We start from the raw sequence: 20,605 nt of genomic DNA on the forward strand, positions 1-20,605 counted from the left end.
ACCCCCCTTTTTAATAGAAACACTTTCCCTCAATCTTCTTTAATAATAATAATAATGATATTAAATCATTGTCTACACACAGAAAAAGGCAAACATTATTGACAGTGTTATTTATTAAAATGCGTTGCTTTGTTTTTAATAACAACGGATGTTGTTCCGCGACATTACTATCCCAGAATGCAGTATTTCATGCTAGAAAAGCTAAACCTATCCTAAGCCAATAATGCGAAACAGTTAGTCCTTCTGATTTCTTGATGGTTTTACATTGATATACATATAGGCTTTAACCTTACCCTAGGGTTATAAAATAAAACGGGGGGTGGGTGGGTGTAAAAGAGGAGACGATGGAACAAAATGTACATTTTACTTTCACTATTCTGAGTGTGGATTTCATTAATATTGTGTCTTCATTGTGTAAGTTTCGATATAGTGTTGGTTCATTCTAGGAATCAAGTTTGTACAATTGAATTCGTCAATAGTCTAATAAAGGAAAAGCGTTTCTGTATTATATTGCATCTTCCCCACACCGTGTGTGTATGTGTGTGACTAGATCTAGGTGTAGAGTCTCTCCAAACTAGACAACATCAGCGTGACAGTAGGTCTAGTATATTACACGAGTATCAGCTAGTTAGTACTAAAAAAGATACAATTTAGGGTCACCAATAAAGAAATAGGAATTATGAGGTGTATTTTTTTTCTTAGCTTATCAAAATTTGGTTTCCAATTGAGAACTTAGATATTACAGACGTTACTTTAAAAAAAAAAAAGTTAATTACTTCCAACGAATTGTCTAGTTCTTCTCGTCTTACGTGTATATAAACAAAGCATAGACATAAATAAATATAGACAGGCCAAAGGAAGTAACTTCATGTAACTTGAAAACATGTACATCTATTGTATTCGGATTTCCGAATTATGACAAATTGCATGATCTTCATTCTTAGAGATTAAACAAAACACTCGTGAAAACATTGTAATACTTATATAGGTTATGGCCGAAATAGATATGAATACTTAACTTTTATACTGCTCATAAATGCTGTATAATAAAGTACACAAAATTGCAAGTCACAAATGTTCGTTTCATAAAACTCTTTAATCGGCCAGTCTATATTTATTTATGTCTATGAAACAAAGCTAATCTTCAAAATTGGAGACAAGGAAGCTACAGGGGTTGCTAAGATACGTGGACAAACTCTAATGACGATACGGGGAACAACTCTGAAGAATGTGGTCTTTATAATGCTAAAGCGATGCTGTGTGACATTTGAATTACAGCAGGGCATTGCGTGCTTCGGGTGCTAGCAGAGGTGGCCTGCGCAGTGCGCGGGGCCTTGGGCAAGTGTCAAATCGGGGCCACGAGTATTTTGAACGATGGGCTGGCGGTGACAAAAGATTATCTCTCCCATTCGACACCCGCCTCTGAAGTTTATAGTGACCAATTTTATACAAGTGACTGATCTAAACGGATGTGTTTAAATGTATTTTGTTTTTACAAATTATTTGCATTACTTTGGAAATAGTAGAAGAATGTAATATTATCTATGTACCGTCTCTATGACGCAAGGGCGGCAACGCTAATACAGGGAGTTATTTCCCCTAGTTTTTTTTTTCTTTCTCTTGTATACTACCAAGATAACATCTCAAATATCAATGCCATTTATAAAGAGAAGAAAAAAAGAATACTGCCTTCTTAGTGAGTCGCAGATGAAATCAAAAGTGATTTTGCTCGCCATGAGGTTACAGACGTGGTCTTTTCTACGCTCACTAATCTCGACACGCCAAGAAATGGGTCACAGTAACCAGTGAACCTCGAATTGGGTTAGAGCTTATTGTCGACTAGAAGGCAACGCTCTTGTTTGGAGATGACTGGAAATCAATAAGCACGCCAGTTGAGGCCGCTGTTACGTAATACCCCGTGCTTGCGATGTGTTCCTCGGTGTGTCGTTACCAGCACACACAACAAAACGCCCGGGTCACATTAGACCACGTTATTTGTTGTTCCTAGTTTAAATTGACATTTTTGCACGGCCTCGATTTGGATCTGTGCCAAGTACTGCGAGTGGCGGAAAATGAGGTCACCCCCCCCCCATTGACACACATTCGGTCTTAGCTCCGCCCCTCAAAAGATTATAATATTCTTAGTCCATGGTCCCGCCCCACAGATAGCTGAGAGTTACAGATACTAGCGTTACGGCATTTTTTAATTCCTCGAGGCTTGCTTTTTTTTTTTATTATTCTTTCTCACCCCGCTCCTTTCTGTTACAAGTCTAATTTTAATCTTAACGTCCAATCATATAAAGAAACGTTGGCCTACATTTTTTTTTTTTTACTTTGTAACATAATATTTACATAGGCGTGTCCTAATACTCTGTTGGCGGAATGGACACATTACTAGCAGGATGCAATGTTGTTTTGTGTGTGTGGGTTTTTTTTTTCCTAATAGTATATAGTAGCATAGCCTGTTATTATTGCGAAAATATATTATAGTATTCTGAAGCGACGAGTTATATCTGGCTCAAGATAAATGTTAGGTGTGGTTGTAGCTGTAGGTTTGATGTGGTTGTAGCTGTAATTTTGAGGTGGTTGTAGCTGTAAGTTTGAGGTGGTTGTGGCGGTAAGTTTGAAGTGGTTGTGGCTGTAAGTTTGAGGTGGTTGTAGCTGTACGTTTGATGTGGTTGTAGCTGTAAGTTTGATGTGGTTGAAGCTGTACGTTTGATGTGGTTGTAGCTGTACGTTTGATGTAGTTGAAGCTGTACGTTTGATGTGGTTGTAGCTGTACGTTTGATGTGGTTGTAGCTGTACGTTTGATGTGGTTGTAGCTGTAATTTTGATGTGGTTGTAGCTGTAAGTTTGATGTGGTTGTAGCTGTAAGTTTGATGTGGTTGTAGCTGTAAGTTTGATGTGGTTGTAGCTGTAAGTTTGAGGTGGTTGTAGCTGTAAGTTTGATGTGGTTGTAGCTGTAAATTTGATGTGGTTGTAGCTGTAAATTTGATGTGGTTGTAGATGTAAGTTTGATGTGGTTGTAGCTGTAAGTTTGATGTGGTTGTAGCTGTAAATTTGATGTGGTTGTAGTGTAAGTTTGATGTGGTTGTAGCTGTAAGTTTGATGTGGTTGTAGCTGTAAGTTTGATGTGGTTGTAGTGTAAGTTTGATGTGGTTGTAGCTGTAAGTTTGATGTGGTTGTAGCTGTAAGTTTGATGTGGTTGAAGCTGTAAGTTTGATGTGGTTGTAGCTGTAAATTTGATGTGGTTGTAGCTGTAAATTTGATGTGGTTGTAGATGTAAGTTTGATGTGGTTGTAGCTGTAAGTTTGATGTGGTTGTAGCTGTAAATTTGATGTGGTTGTAGCTGTAAATTTGATGTGGTTGTATCTGTAAGGTGGTTGTTAAGGAAATCGAAAACAAAATGCTAAACCAACCGACCTATTTCTGATTTCAGCTCCCCCTCCCCTCATCGTCTGCTCGGCAAGTGTTCAGACGTGCCTTCAGACATGAAGTTTATTATTTCCTAACGCAAACAGGGGTTCGAACCTGGGGCCATCGTGACGGGACAGTCCGGTGCACATACTACTCGACCAGGATGATATCTGGTGCTTTGATGTTAACACTTCCCGCCAGCACTGTTTACTCAGTACAGTTAGGCTAGCATCGAAATTCAATTTGAACGAAAAAGCTCACACACATTGTCAACAGATTTTAGAAAGAAAGAATCACTTGTTATAAGCTCGCTCAGTTTGCTCTGGTCAAATCAGTTTGTCTGTCCGTGTGTGTGGGTGTCAGGGAGAAGGTTTCCGTGCTGCCTTTAAGCTCTCAAAAAACACAACTCAGCTCAAGTTTGGGTTTCGAACTCAAAACCCTAGGATAGGGTAAACAAGCGGTTTATGACCACTCAGCCACACGTCTATTTTTAGCTCTGCTCATTAGTCTAAGTCCTAGACTACAATGGCGGCGGTGGATCTGCTGGTTCTTAGGAAATCGATTCTTGACCTCATTTCTAAGAATTGGTCCTCTCACGTAGCTAACCGGTGACAACTCATCAAAGCAATTTGACTGAAGTGGACAATGGTAGTCAAACTGAATTTCCATTTGTTTGGACCAAAAGTAAAACTTATCTTATGAGGTGAATTAGACCTCTTACTTTCGCTACTGGTCACCATTTTTTTGTGTGTAATAAGTTCCTGCAACTACCCAATTAGAGTTGAAGTTAGGATTGAGGGCAGAAGGGGAGAGCACCTAGTTAGAGAACGGAGAGGTCGAATCAATAAGTTTTGATCTAAATGGGTTTTTTTTCTCTGTTGTCTCCCCTGTGAAGCCAAACTTGGATTGGTGGGGCGTCCAGCTAGTGACGACATGCTCCCAAGTCTGGCCATTGATTCGCGAGTGTTTCTCCAAGGCTACGTAATGAAACATTTACTGCGGGGGGGGGGAGACCTGGTCTGTGATGAAAGTCTAGTCGCGAAAGCATGTGCGTGTGTGTGTGTGTTTTTTTTTTCTTCCACGGAATCATGGATGGAAGAGACAGAAAGTCCTACCGTGCTCCTCCCGCCCCTGTGACGTTAGAGGTACTCACGTGGTATCCATTGTTCACCCAAATACTTGGTTAAAGTATTCATCAGCACAAGTATTTAAAGAAATAAGGGTTAATGGTTATATGATGGGATTTGATCTATCTATCTATATGTCTATCTATCTATCTATCTATCTATCTATCTATCTATCTATCTATCTATCTATCTATCTGTCTGTCTGTCTGTCTGTCTGTCTGTCTGTCTGTCTGTCTGTCTGTCTGTCTGTCTGTCTATCTGTCTGTCTGTCTGTCTATCTATCTATTTATCTATTTATCTATTTATCTATTTATTTATCTATCTATCTATCTATCTATCTATTTATCTATTTATCTATCTATCTATCTATCTATCTATCTATCTATCTTTATCTGTCTATATTTATCTATATCTGTCTATATCTATCTATATCTGTCTATATCTATTTATATCTATCTATATAATGTTTAGACTATTGAAATGTCAATAGTTCCTTCACTGTACAGTATCGATGAGAAATATGTAACAGTGACACATAACTTATGATTGGTGCTTTCTTTACTTCTAACAACATGGTGGTATCCACTTAATCACTCTAATGACCCTTGCTCAAGTCGGAGTTTTTTTTTTTCTTTTTTTTTTTTTTTTTTTTTTCTTTTTTTTTTTTGTTTTTTTTTTAGGAAACCTCAGCTTTTTAGCTTTTGACTTCAGTTGTCGAGCTGTTTACATCCTAGGAATCCTTGGGCCTTTGCCTCTTTTCTTTGCCTCTTTTTTGGGCATTGCCTCTTTTTTGGGCATTGCCTCTTTTTTGGGCTATTGGCCTCTTTATTGGGCTTTTTTTTTTTTTTTTTTTTTTTTTTTATTAAAAAAAAAGGTGCATATTTTATTAGTAAGCGTACAAATTAAGTAGTTACATTTTAAAGTACAATGATTGCAAAACATAGCAATGCATATAGTTACATTTAGATATGGCGTTATTTTTTCCAATAGCATATAATGAATATTTTTGAAATTTAAGGTCTTAAAATATATGTGGTGAGAATGTCAACAATAGGTAATTAAATAGAAACAATCAAAGAGTGAAAGTAGAAACTTAAATGATATTAAAACATTTTAAACATCGTAGTCACATTTTTTTTCCACTTTGTCTACATTGCTTATGGTTGTTTCCTTTGTGCTTTGCTACATTACCCCAGTTCTTTATATTAACTTCTATCGAACATGCATACACATCTATGTGTGTATACACTTATGCGAACATAGGCATTTAAACTTTTATATTGTTTCTTTTGTTGTCTCCCTTTTAAAGACAATTTTTGATTTCCTCCCTTGAGATTTGGAAAACTACTTCCTCATCATCAAGGTGGAAATCCTGTCTGCTAGAGTCAGTATATCGGGAGTTTCTGTTCAGAAACAATTTCTCTGTGGCTGGTCACAGGGACCAATTAGAGTCGTACTGAAAGTTATTTTATATGTATCTTTTTATCTCTATATATATGTATATATATATATACTTTTTTTTTCTTGAATATTTTCCCCCTTCTTCTTTTTTTTCCCCCTTTTTAAATTTTTGCTCTTCCCCTCTTTAATATATTATTTCTCTGTAGACTGCACAAGCATGCGCAATATTGACAATGATAGTGGAGAATTTTTTTTTATTTTTTTTTTACAACTTTTGACAATGAAACTAAATACTAATTTAGTAACAATTTGATGTAGAAGCTTGTTGAGATATGAAGTTATGTTGATGCTCAATATTAGAAAAACGGAAGAAAAATAATATATGTACAGACTGTAAACGTTTGCAAGGTAGTAAGAAATAATATATTTGTATGTAGACTGCACAGGTATGCACAATACGGATAGTGGTGGTATTTTTTCAATATTCGTAAAAAAGTTACTATGAACATAATTGTTAAAAAGTACAAATTTATACAAAGAATTGTTTGCTTAGATATCATGTGGTCATGCCTGATTCTCAATACAGTAACAACAGAAGAAAAACAATGTTTACATAAAACGTAAAGGTCTGCCCTTGTTCTTGATTTCTTGGAGTTACTCTTTTCTTTCCCTTTTCTTGGGTTTTCACGTGTTCGCTCCTGGTTCCTCATTGTTTTTTCCGTTCCTTGACTTGACGGCCTAATGTTCCATTTCGATATGATTCTCTGTTTTAATCGAATGAGATCTCTCGTTTTCTCCTGCCTAACTCGCTCGTCTTTGTAGATCAAAACTTTGGTTAAAGTCTTTACAGTCACAAGGTCAAGGCGTGGCCTTCGTGATTGTGTACTGTCTTGAATTGTCTTAACTCTTGTCAATTTTAAGGGGCGATCACTGTTTTTTTTTTATTTGGAGTACTAGCTTTTTAATGATATGGTTACAGGGTCTTTTAACATACAAAAAGGATCATTTAGGATATATATCTATACACACGCATACACACTCGCATACACATATTCATATATATATTCCCTTTTCTTTAAGTTAATGGACAATCTTGGTATTTTTATGTAGCGCTATATTGTTTCACTTTGCGTTCAAATAATTTTCTTAAAAATGTGATCTAATAATACTTTAGCATATTGTTTATTATGGTAGACAATTTGTAAGTAGGTATTCCAAATAAGGTTTCTATATTCTGATAAAATAATTACATTGATGTCTCTTAGTTTTTTATTTATGGCTTTAGGTACTTTGTTAAAGAAAATAGCAGTATTTACATTTGCACAGGTTTGACTGTTTGCGTCAATAATATCTTCTAAAGTTTTTTTTGCTTCCTCAACCAGCCCACATTCACTAAATAAGTGTTTCTCTGGGTTATGGTTTTTTTTTTTTTTTTTGCATTGCCTTTCCATTCATTATGACATAATTAGTTTTGATGTTCTTTATCAAAATATATTTGATACATTAAATAGGTTTCTATATCGATGAATATTTGTATTTTATTTGTATAATTGGTCACAAGCCTTCTCACTTAGTTCTTGTATGTTAAAAAGACGTATGCTGGACATGTATTTACTAACCAATGTCCTTCATTTCATATCCAGGTGGTGGTCAACAGAAAATAGCCAACAACCAAACCAATTTGAAATGTCTGGTCTGTGGGGACAAGTCCTCTGGGGTCCACTACGGTGTGCTGGCCTGTGAGGGGTGCAAGGTAAGCAAGCTCAATTACATTTCTCTGACCTTCACCTTTACTGAACGTCTTTGAGTTCGATTTCTTAGTTGAGCAGACTACATTCGTGGTTTGCTCAAGAATCAGCTGTGAAGCCCCTTAAAAATAGAACAAAGGGAGACAAGAATGGAAATATATTTTACGTTTCTTACTTTGTAATTGGAGGCGCGGTGGCTGAGCGGTAAAGCGCTTGGCTTCCGAACCGGGGTTCGAATCCTGGTGAAGACTGGGATTTTTTTTGGGGGGATCTTCGGGCGCCTCTGAGTCCACCCAGCTCTAATGGGTACCTGACATTAGTTAGGGAAAAGTAAAGGCGGTTGGTCGTTGTGCTGGCCACATGACACCCTTGTTAACCGTAGGTCACAGAAACAGATGACCTTTACATCATCTGCCCTATAGACCACAAGGTCTGAAAAGGGAACTTTACTTTTTACTTTGTAATTTAAAAAAAATATAACCAAAAACAAATTAGAACTCAACCTTTTTTTTTTTTCTAATACTATAAAACAGTGGTTCTCAAACTTGTTCCTTAATGGAACACTTCGTATATATTCAGTGTATCTAGCGGAACACTTTGTTTATTTCTAGAGAGAGAATAAGTCAAGTGGCAGCCTACTCGGGGATAACAGTTTGGGAAACACTGCTATAAAACATTAGATATCTAAAATATACGAAACTTTAGATCTTTTTTTTTTTTTTTTTCTTTAGGGTTTTTTCAGGCGTGCTTTACAAAATGTGGGAGATCCAGCCCGCAAAAAATGTTTTTACACCAAAAATTGCGACATTAACATGCAAACAAGAAACAGATGCCAGTATTGTCGTCTGCAAAAGTGTTTGCAGTTGGGAATGTCAAGGGCAGGTAAATCGAGTCATTTTTTTATGCATTGTTTTAAAATGCCTTTAAAACAAAGGCGTCCAAAATGTTTATGTTTTTCCCCCAATTTACTGACATGGCAAATTATATTTTTTAAAAGTAAATACAGTCAACGATCTGGTAGCGTACTATGACCGATCATACCATTATGTGGTGCTTAGTTGTTAATATAAGTTTTTCATCTCATTTTAAAAATAGTTACTATCTATTTGCATAAAATAGGCATGCTGGCATTATGTACGTATAAAAAGGGAGCGGGTAATCAGGGTCGCCAAAATGAAAAAAAAAAAAAAAAAAAAAGCATTTGTGAATTGGATTGAAGACATGTTCATTTTCCCCTACCCTCGTGTCTTTGATGGCGGCGGTAACTGGGTTCAAATCCTCTCATCCCATAACAAACTAATCTGACCTTAACACCTTGTCAAATCAAGCACGTGTTGGTAGGAATGATGTATGGCGTTGGATTGCGGTGTCAGCTGGTGACATCGCTCCGCCGTCTGCCCGAAGCGATCCAAGGAAAATCTGGCAGAGCCGGTGGTAGGGACTCGGCGCGGGAGCTAACGCCCAAAGCTCCGCAACTGATGGGGGCCCAACTTGAACCACAATGTTACAATGTAAATCAGGGCCGGATTTAAGTATGTGTAGGCCCATACGCTCTCTCAAAAGCTTTAATAAAGATCCACTAATAAATAGAAATACTTATATCTAAAAGCATGCTATATTTTAGAATAAAGAAATAAAGTACTTCTAAATTTAATCTTTAATTTTAAGCCCCCCCCCCCCTGAGTCCACCCAACTCTGATGGGTACCTGACTTTAGTTGGGGGACGTAAAGGCGGTTGGTTGTTGTGCTGGCCACATGACACCCTGCTAGCTAACCGTTGGCCAGAGAAACAGATGGCATTAACATCATCTGCTGCATAGATCGCAAGGTCTGAAAGGGGAACTTTACTTTTTTTTTAACTTAAATTTAATCTCACTTTCATTTTTTTTTTACCTATAGTATGCATATTTTAGTTGTAAAAGACTGAATATGTTTGAGTTTGTGGAGGGTAAGGCCCCTTGGTAAACGCACTGCCCGTGAATCCGGAGCTGTACAGGAAATGACATATTCCCAGCATGCTACAGCTACAGGCGGACACTTCTTAATCACGTGACATTGTTGCCGCCCGACGCCACATTTAAAGTGTTGTCGTTAAAAGTGAGGAAAACAAAAAATTTACTTTAAAGTTTCTAACTCTTTGAAATTCCGGTCATATTTTTCTCTTTTGTGGAGGCCCCCGGCGCTGTAGCCCCTCCTGCCCTCCCTTAAATCCGACCCTGAATGCAACTATTGAACATACCGTTTCTATTTCAATTTACTTTCCAGATAACTAAGTGTGGTGAAATAGATACGGTACTATTTGTTTATGCGGTACTATTTGTTTATGCGTAGGTAACGTCGTGAGAATGTGTTCACAGCATTGATTTAGTGTGCTACTGTCCAAGCCTCTTTCGTCAGTTCCTGTGTCGTTCTAGTTGAATAAAGCCGTGTTTTAGGTCACTCCTCCGTGTTCCTTTTAGTTCTTATTACACTAAAGATTTTCTAAAAATTAAATATCGCCCAGTTCTAAAATTCATAAGTACTATAAGGTTTTTATTACAAAGCTTCTATCAAGTCACCCTGTCTGTCTGTCTGTCTGGTTAAACGTCTGTACACGTTATTGCTCCCATACCCAATCTCGGGTCAAGCTGAACTTGAAACAATTATTTATTGTCCTTATCTTATATAATACAGACGTTACTTCAAAAAAGAAGAAGATTACGTCCTACGCGTTATGCATTCAGTCATGCATATTAACCAATGACTTAAATTCTGCCAAGTCACTGGTTTTCCTTAACAAAAGACGAGTCAATAAAAAAAAATTAACCAATTAGTCCATTAATTATTGGTATTTAATTATCTTGTGTGATATTGAATAAAGGAAGTGGTTTTTGTGTTATTGAGATATAGTTTGTAAGTGCGGAGTTCTACTTGGGTAATTTTGTTTTAAAACGACTTTTTGTATTTTGCATGTTTTATTTATATAATGCCTGGAGTTGCGCGATACGTTTGTACTAGTAACATTGGAATCAATAGTTCATCTCACTTTATACATACAATGTTTGCTGCATCTATTTAACCACATTGGAGGGTGTGGTGGCTGAGCGGTAGAGCTCTTGGTTTCCGAACCGAGGGGCCTGGGTTCGAATCTAGGCATTTTGAATCTCGGGATTTTTTAGGACCCCCAACTCTAATGGGTACTTGGCATTAAGTTGGGGAAAGTACAGGCGATTAGTCGTTGTGCTGGCCACTCTCGATACCCGCCGGACATAGAAACAGATGACCTTTACATCATCTGCCCTATAGATCGCATTTTTAAAAAATAATTACCACCTTTACATAAACTGAAACAATTTCTGTCTTCAAATGTTCCATTATAAAGTTGTCTTGCCTTCGAGTTAAACCTCACTAATTATATTTTTTGTCCATGAATTATTTAAGTTAATTATTTACGACCCATCGTCTGCAAGAATGTTCTCAATATTCCCATCTCTTCCAGCTGCTAAACTTGGCAGACGATCCAGGAAAATGCGGGAAATGATCCGTAACATTGAGGACACCCAGACGGAACAAGCGCTGCATGGTTTGTTGAGTCTAAACACCGAGACGACAACAGTGAAGAGCTCTTCAGATTCTGAAGTTTTATCTCCTGTAGGTTGACTTTCATCTTCTGCTACTCTTTCTTTTTGTTTTTTTGTAGAAACTCATTTCTTTTTAAAGTAGTGCATAAATAATTTATGACAGAAAGACTTTTAAAAAATAATTAATTAATCAATTGGGTAGATTACATCCCGTTCACTCAATTATTCATCTGATTTTTTTTTAAAAAATTAAATCAATTTTTTTTTTCAGAATATACATGTCAGTGAATCCACCAGCCTCAACGCTCAGAATTCTGACCCCAATTCTCAGCTCTCTATGGCCGCTCTGTCTATTCTTCTGAAACAACGGTCCTCCACTGGTCAACTTATTGGCCAGCCTATGGTTGCTGACCACCACACTTTGCTTTTGGCCAAGACGGAATCAGAGCTGAGGGCCCCCGCCCACAGTCAAATGACCGACTCTGACCTGAAGAATAGACTCATGTCATTGATGCAGCAGGCTGCGTCGGACCAGGAGGGCGGTGGAGGTGCCCCCGACGACGACCAGCCACTCATGCTGAAAGTGCAGAAGAGCTCCCCAGCGTTGTTGAACCCAGGGCCTGAACACCGGGGCGCCATGATGTCTGTCCCCACCTCCTCAGGTGCACCGCACCATCGCCCAGCCACATCGACTCAGGGGTCACCACCGGTTCAGAGTTCACAGAAGGACTTGTTGGATATTACAAGGACTATTCTCCCTGCCCACTCCAAAGCCTACAGCGGCGAGCTGACCTCGACTTACATCACCAACCTGGTAAGGTCGCAGCAGATGTACAACATCTCTAGTTCCGCTGGCCAGGTTTACATCAAAACTGAAGACGGGCGCATGGAGCCCATTGGTCAGTTTGAAGCTCTTCCGCCCAATCAAAGCGGAGCCCCCAGGGTTATCGCCACCTCGTTAATGCCACCCCTTGTGACGTCCACCTCCTCTCCCTCTAGCACTGCCTCATCTTCCAACACGGCCCACAACGTACTGTTGAGCGAGGAGGACGATCTTCCGTCTGTGATAGCTGACACCAGCCTGGACCTGCGCAAAAAACTTTCCACGGTAGAACAGTTCATCCGAAGCCCCATCAAAAAGCGGCCCTACATACCCAACGCAGCAGCCGATGACGGCCACGAGCCGTCTGCTGCCCCGACTTCCTCCTCTCCACAACTGGCGTCTGCTCCTACCACTTCCGGCAAGCGCGGGTTATCCGAGCCGAAGCCGAAACGCCGCCGTGGCGCACCCTCCGGCACTGGTCACAGCGCAAACAGCGTCATCACCAGCAACATGTCTGAGCCCATCGTGCCGGCTACGGCCGTGAAGCAAGTGCCGGCTACCAGTACCAACAACGCTCGTGCCGGGGTGTACAGCTCTCAAGACATAGCCACCCGAGCCCAAATTCTGGCTCAGGCCTTGCAAAACCGAGATGGCTCTGGCGTCAACAGCAACGGCGGTGGTGCCAACCTGGGCAACGCTGGACAACGTCCAATCGCTGAGCTCCTTGCCCAGGCCATCCAGCCCTACCCTCAGCACTCTCGCTTCATCAACAATAACTTCACAGCACAGCAGATACTCCACTGCAGCGAGGGTCTCATGGCACGACCCCTGGGGAAAGAAGAAATCAAACTGACAGTACCCTACATGATCTCAAAGCTCAATGATTCCTACAACTCGACCTTCACCTTCTTGAAAAACAAACTTTTGGAAATGAGACAGAAGCTGGTGGAATATAGCAGTCACATGACCATGGACAACGTGATTGGGAAAATTATTTCACAGCATTTGAAATCAGCCAATCCGGTAAGTGTTGTTGTTTTTTTTAAAATATATATCCATTTCATTAAAAATATAGACATTGTTTCGAAAACCCAGTAGTTTGTTTAGAAGTCATTTTGCTTGGTTGTTATAGAGATGGGTTTCCTTACACTCAGTTAATCCGATAGTCAGCTTCCCACTATTGAATACGCCTTGGCGTCCTGGACCAAGCGAGGTCTGATTTGCGATTCATTTTATTTTTATAACAAATTATTATATGGACCCTTCCTGTTCCTTTTAAATCTCTAACCCCATTAGGATGGCTGCCTGGTCGTGCGGTTTGCGCGCTGGACTGTCGTTCGGATTTATCGACCGTCGAGGGTTCCAAACCCTGCCCGCTCCCATCCCCCGTCGTCCTTTCGGGAGGTTTGGACTAGGAAGTAAACTATCTTCAACTCTGAAGGAACATCCGAAACATGTCAAACATTTTACAAACAACCCAGGGGTTCTCAACCTGTGGATCGCGACCCCCCTTGGGGGTCGATTGACGATTTGCCAGGGGTCTCCTAAGACCATCGAAAATATGGATTGTTATTGTCTATTCTTCTATTGCTGTGGGGGGGGGGAGTGTCGCGGCAGAATGGGGGATTGTAAAAAGGGGTCGCCGAGATTAAAAGGATGAGAACCGCTGCTCTAACCTTTTGTTATACCTATAATATGCCCGAATAAGACTTTAGTAAATATATCGGCTTCTTCGTCGTGGATGTGGACAAAATATCTAGGTCACAGCTGGAGCTTCGTAGCTGCATACAGTTCTTCCATCTTCGGACTGAGAGACATTCGTTTTATTAGATTTGTCATTAGTTTTCAATATTTATGTGTTTGCGTAAGCAGTCAGGCCATGAGCAGACGTGAGATTTGAGTTTTTAGTATGATGCAAGTTTTTTTTTTTTAGAGGTCCCCGAAAGGAGAATAGCCGCTATTAGTTTGTGTGATCTGTCTGTCCGTCCGTTCGTCCCTTTTAGATTTCTTAAACGCGAAAAGATATTGAAAATCCAACATCATGATATTTTAGACCTTTCAAAGTCCTGATGCAACAGCTACTTTTTTTTTTTCTGAAAGCGAAAATTTTAATTTTAAAATTAACTTTGCGAGCAGTTATTTCATTTAAAAAAAATACACCATTTTTACAACTATTCACTATTAATAGTAAAAAGTACACGGGGAACTATTTAGGGTGACCATCGGCCGTGTCTGTAACACATTTATGCTAACGGTTTTAGATTTTTTGTTAATTGTTTGTTAAATTGTATTACTAAATGGACCTCATTCACCAATCGTAAACAAACAACATTTAGTCACGTGATCTTATTGATAAAACAATGGAAAAAACTGTCATGTGACAACCATCATGAATTAAACATTAGATCGTAAATTATATAGAAGTGGCTAGATGTTGTTTGTTTACGCTTGGTGAATGAGGTCCATTAAGTAATTTCTGTTGTAATAACTACCTACATTAAAAAAAAAATGTTTTATTTGTTTTTTCAAAAAGAAAAAATATATTAGTAATCTATAAGTAAAATATTATAATTTAAAACAAGAATTAATAAGTAGTTTTTCATATTATAGAAGTGAACTCTCAGTTGCACAAGTGCACCTCACACACTTAACCAAAGGGAAAGTTGTTTGTTTTTTTTTTTTGGTTGAGGCTTTGAATGAGAGATCGGCCCTTTACAAAACGATTATATTGTTATAAACCTAGTGGTGGCACAGATGGGGGTAGTGGTATGTGTGTAGTCAGCCGACGCAAATCGCCCCAGGCCAGCGCTAGACGAGCGGTCAACCTTGACGGGCTACGACGGTCAGCCGAAACGAGTGTTAACATGACGGGTCGGGAAGGATCGGCGTCGTGAACAGAGCTCAGGAGCGTCAGCAGGGATGAAGTCATCTGACCACCCAGAATGGTCGAGCGACGTTCTGTCCGGTTCTAGAAGGCCATTAGGGACCCTATATAAAGAGCGGAGGTGTCGCAGTCAAGACGTGTCAGAAAAGAGGTTCAGAGCCCGGTTCACTACAGTCCGGTCGACTACAGCATAGTTCAGTGTGGTTCAGCGGTGTGGTTCTGTACGGAGCATTACGACGGTTCAGTGCGGAGTACTATCAAGTACAGTTGAGACGAACGGCGTCTTGATCTTGGTCTGTGATCGAGTCCGACACAACGAGCCCAGTGTGTGAAGTCAGTCCTGAACTGTTAAACCCAGTGCAAGCCCGGAACGAGACGGAGAGGCCAGTGCAAGAGTTGATACGGCGGTACGGTTGATACGGAGAGATATTTGTACAGCCTGTGTTACGTGTTGCCAATTGTTTAGTATTGGCTGTAATTTATTGGACATTAAACTGTTACGTTACTTTGGAGCTCTGAGTTGTCAAGTTCTTTAAGTTGGTGGTGTAAGGTGCAGTTTGCAGAAAGCCTGGATAGTGAGATTCGTAACAATATCAATTAGATAATCATTCAATAACATCAGATAGGCTAGGTTCACATTTAACTTCACCATCACCTAGTCTGTTGAACCGTTGGGGCACAATACAAGATTTGTCAACCGCCTTTCTCTATTCCTATCTGTCCTTTGCTTTTGATAGAAAAATTTCATTCACTGACAGGCCTTTCCATTCTTTTATGCTGTCTTCCCATCGCTTTTTCTGTCTTCCTCTTCATCAACTTCCTGGTACTGTTCTTTGAAGGATGGTCTTTGCGAGCCCTATGGACCTTGTGATGTGGTTAGTCATCATGGGGTCCAATCTCTGTATTAATCCTGTTCCTAATCTCTTCATTCGTGATTGGAGTCTTTGTAAGTGACACCTAGGATTTAACCATATCTTCATAACAATCAGTTCATTGAATACATATGAATATTAACAATGTAATAATAATGATAATACCATTAATAAATCACCGTATCCTGTGGTATCAAGTCGTTAGTCGGTTTGCGCGCTGGACTGTCGTTCGGATTTATCGACGGTCGAGGGTTCCACTTTGCAAGCAGTTATTTCATTTTAAAAAATACACCATTTTAACAACTATTCACTATTAATAGTAAAAAAAAAAAACACGGGGAACTATTTAGGGTGACCATCGGCCGTGTCTGTAACACATTTATGCAAACGCTTTTAGATTTTTTGTTAATTGTTTGTTAAATTGTATTACTAAATGGACCTCATTCACCAATCGTAAACAAACAACATTTAGTCACGTGATCTTATTGATAAAACAATGGAAAAAACTGTCATGTGACAACCATCATGAAGGATGGTCTTTGCGAGCCCTATGGACCTTGTGATGTGGTTAGTCATCATGGGGTCCAATCTCTGTATTAATCCTGTTCCTAATCTCTTCATTCGTGATTGGAGTCTTTGTAAGTGACACCTAGGATTTAACTATATCTTCATAACAATCAGTTCATTTAATACATATGAATATTAACAATGTAATAATAATAACATTAATAAATCACCGTATCCTGTGGTATCAAGTCGTTAGTCGAACTAACACTACAACTGTATCGGCAACACTTTGGACACGAGCACGTCTCTTCTTTTTGTATTGACGGAGACAGGGTTGTAGTTGTTGATTAGTTTCTGATATTCTTTTTGAAAATATTGATACCTACCTTTTTACCTGCCTGATCGGACCACTTCGGTGGCCGATTTTGAGTTTGTGTTTCCACACGAACATTCTTTGTAACCTTGTTTTATTTATTTGTATTGTACACGTCTTGGTGAATGGTTTGTTCAAGCTTCATTCATAACGCTATCTAGCTGCATAAGTGGGTCGTTGAAAGGAGGCAGGACGGGTCATAAATTCTACCTACCCTTATTATGGTAAATATGTAGGTCAACAGTTGTACCTCAGACCCAGGCAGGCGTAGCATTCTAAAAAAAATTTTTATTCAAGGGGCATAATACTTGTTACCTTGCTTGGTAAATGAATGCTATGTTGTATTTCTATGGCAATGGAAATCTCTAGTAAAAAAAAATGGGATTACATGTAAGCTGTTTACAAACACTTCCGGGATGATTCATAAAAAAAATTAATGACACAATCACAGACCTCTATACAGGGCCGGTCCTACAGGTTGCGGGGCCCTATGCGAAATGGATTTTGCGGGGCCTAATTTGGGTTGTGATAATGAATAAATACATGAAAATTAAGACTTTGTATTATAAAATAAATTCGTCTTTGCATTTTATTTATAGTTTACTAAGTACAAAATCACTGTCAAAAATTAACTTCACGAGCCATCTACAGTAGATAGTAGTTTTCCAACAAAAAGCCGATAAACATTCAGATCTGCCTTTTTAGATTTACTATCGACTAGCAAAATATCGCTTTTTTTCCGAAGAGGTCGAAATAGATCTAAATCTATATTTGCATGCGAGTGACTATTAAAGTAAATTAAGTATTAGAACTTCTTGTTTACGTTAAAATTCGGCTTATTATTTTATTTTTATTAAACGAAAGCTGACAATGCCGTTTTGTTTGTTTTTTTAATCGCGAGTAGGATTGGCGGTTTCCATATTGAATGACACCCCGAAATGAAAATTGTGTCTGTTTTAAGGAGATTTGCATCAGTTTTTAGAAGATTTTAATAATTTCAGAAGATTTTCATGACATTTTCTTATATTTAATAATTTCAGGAGAATTCCAAGAACCCTTTAATATTAAGTTAAAATGGTTTAATATAATAATTTACACCTAGAATTCGCATCGCGCGGGGCCTATGAAAGCGCCGCATAGGTTGCAGTGGCCTAAGACCGGCCCTGCCTATATATATATATATATATATATATATATATATATATATATATATATATATATATATATATATATATATATATACTAAATCTAGACTGGACATGGATATCTTTTAACACTGCGAAAAAAAAAGGTTACAAAGACAGTTTGTGTGGAAAAACAAACTCAAAATCGGCCACCGAAGTGGTCCACCCAGGCAGGTAAAAGGGCAGGTATCAATATTTTCAGAAAGAACATCAGAATTAAAATTATGTCAATGACAAATGACAGAGAAGAATGGAGAAAGAAGGTTGACAGCTCTTGTGTGGTGTCCCAGCGGTCCAGCAGACCAAAGGATAGGTGAAAGTGAATATGAAGTTCAATGCGAACCTGGCCTAACTGATTTCTTATAATGAATATCTAATTGATCTAAATGTTTTGTAAAGGGTCAATTTCTTATTCAAATCCTCAAAAAAAAAACATTTCGTAAAAATTCCCTTAGTTCAGTGTTTTATAGCTGTAGCACTGCACTACTGCACGCGATAATATGAAAACCTACTTAGTAATTGTTGTTTTAAATTATGTCCAACTGATATGCATACTAAATAGATTTTTTTCTCTTAAAAAACGTAAACATTATTTTTGTGTAAATGTAGTAGTCAGTATGACAGAACTTACATAACGTAGCTATACAAATGTGTCCCTATGTTAAGTTAGAACTCTGTAACACTGTAGCTGTTATAGATCTACTATTCATTGATAGTGTTTATAGTAGGTCTATGCTACTTCTTTAGTTCACTGGCTGACGATTAAACATTTCCTGTCCACACTGAGCATAATCTGCACCGTTCAAATAATATTTGTAATTACATCTTAAAGCCTTGTAAAAACATCGACTAGATCTAGATTCTATAATGTATTATCACAAATGGTCCTTAGAGACTCGTGACACCCACTCTGAAACCCAATAGGATAGGCCGTGGCAGTGCACACGTTATTTTATTATTAACTCTTTCTCTCCGTAATTATTTCCCATGATCCAACGGAATTATTCATTTGGTTCATCTGTAGCTCACTTCCCCTGTTATGATTACACGTCAATAACTTTGTTCTAAGACAATGTTGTATTTGGGTGCAGAATTGAAAGGGAGAATGCATGCTCTTTTTACGTAACACATATTCATGCTTATAAAAAGAACAAAAAAATAATTTTGACGGGGTCAAATCAACGGTGGTATCGTCGAATAGGAGAGAAGGAGTTAATTTGGAAATACATTACTTGTTCATTCTCTGGCACAGCCAGGGTCGGGGCTCCGTTAAAGGAAAACGAAATTCACGACAACAAGTGTCCACTGAGCAAATTTTCTGATCATGTGTCAGGTCTGCAGCTGTAGGCTACTCTGTATACCCTCCCGTTTGACAGGTAATGAGGATCCTCTTGTGAATGCTTAGGACTTTGAATGTGTCTACGAGGTCATTGGTCATTATTCCTTCGGTTGATATAGCTTTTATAGCTTTTTTTTTTTGTATATATAGCGCTACTTTCATGCTTATAGCATGCTCAAAGCGCTTTGGTGGACCAGTGGGGGGGGGGAGGGGGTATCTAGGAGTAGGTTTTCCGTGCTGCCCGCAACTCTGCCCTAGTCGGGTGTCGAACCTCGAGCCCCCTTCTAGGTAGCCAAGACAAGCCAAGTTCAAGCGCACTTAGCCACTCGACCACGCTTCCTGATATAACAACATAGTGTTACTATAGATAGCTTCTATCATCTATATCAGTGGTGCCCAAAATACGGCCCGCGGGCCGAATATGCTTTTACCCGGCCCGCCTCACTTTTTATCTGATGGATTGGTACCACGACCTTTTACATTATTGCTTTTATGAACAGGGAATTAAGAATCTACCAGAACCATTGAACGGATTATTACTTTTTATTTGTGGAACTTTATAAAAAGTCACAACATTTGTTTTATGAAGACATCTGGCTGTTTCAAAAAATACAACATGTAGATCTAGAAACAGCATATTAAAAAAAAAACAAATATGGTGGCATTTTTAGTTTGAGCCTCGAATAAAAGATATTTAAACTACGCCTAGAGATTGTAGGATCCATGGGAATATTTACCAAAAAGAGACGAGAAAATGGATTAGAGGTAAACCTAGCTACACTGTTGCTCACAATTTAAACAGAAATGAAGCCATTTCCGAATAAAACAAATGGATTAAAGATAAACCTCAAATATCAATGTAAATACTAGATCCACGGGTTTCAATTAAAATAGTTTCAGGTCAATTTCATTTTTTTTTTACCTTTTTTTGATCATGTGGCCCGCAGGTCGTTGCCGAACTAGCGTGTACTGTCACTGGTCACAGTTGACCGCTCGTCTAGCGCTGGACTGGGGCGATTTGCGTAGGCTGAAAAAAAACACAGAGCCTACGAGCATCTGTGTCACCGCCGGGTTTGTAACAGTATTTAAAAAAACAGCAACATAAATCAAAAAGTCTGTAAAAAAAAAAAAAAAAAACAAGAAATATAAGCATCTGCTACATGTGTTTGTAAAATGTTTTTACACGTTTCGGATGTATCTTCAGATTCTGAAGATTATTAGATTATTCTAGCCCAAACCTCTAGCCGGACGACTGGGGGTGGGAGGGGAAGAGAGATAGGAGCGGATGGCAGCGGTTATGATTCGAATCCGGGACCATTCATATCACAGAGCGACAGTCCAGAGCGCATACCACACGACCAGGCAGCCAT

General features: G+C 38.8%; 1 protein-coding gene across 2 annotated transcripts in view; it reads left to right on the forward strand.

Annotated features, from left to right (window-relative positions):
- The window catches only part of LOC106063832 (uncharacterized), an 84,307-nt gene that overhangs the window by 55,736 nt on the left and 7,966 nt on the right, over nucleotides 1-20,605 (forward strand). For both annotated transcript variants that reach the window (XM_056021912.1, XM_056021913.1), the window contains exons 6-9: nucleotides 7,589-7,698; nucleotides 8,425-8,575; nucleotides 11,172-11,323; nucleotides 11,525-13,099. In XM_056021912.1, coding sequence (XP_055877887.1) covers nucleotides 7,589-7,698; nucleotides 8,425-8,575; nucleotides 11,172-11,323; nucleotides 11,525-13,099 — 1,988 coding nt within the window. The remainder of the gene's footprint in view (nucleotides 1-7,588; nucleotides 7,699-8,424; nucleotides 8,576-11,171; nucleotides 11,324-11,524; nucleotides 13,100-20,605) is intronic.

Source organism: Biomphalaria glabrata, chromosome 2 (genome assembly GCF_947242115.1).
Source record: "Biomphalaria glabrata chromosome 2, xgBioGlab47.1, whole genome shotgun sequence".
NCBI lineage: Eukaryota > Metazoa > Mollusca > Gastropoda > Planorbidae > Biomphalaria > Biomphalaria glabrata.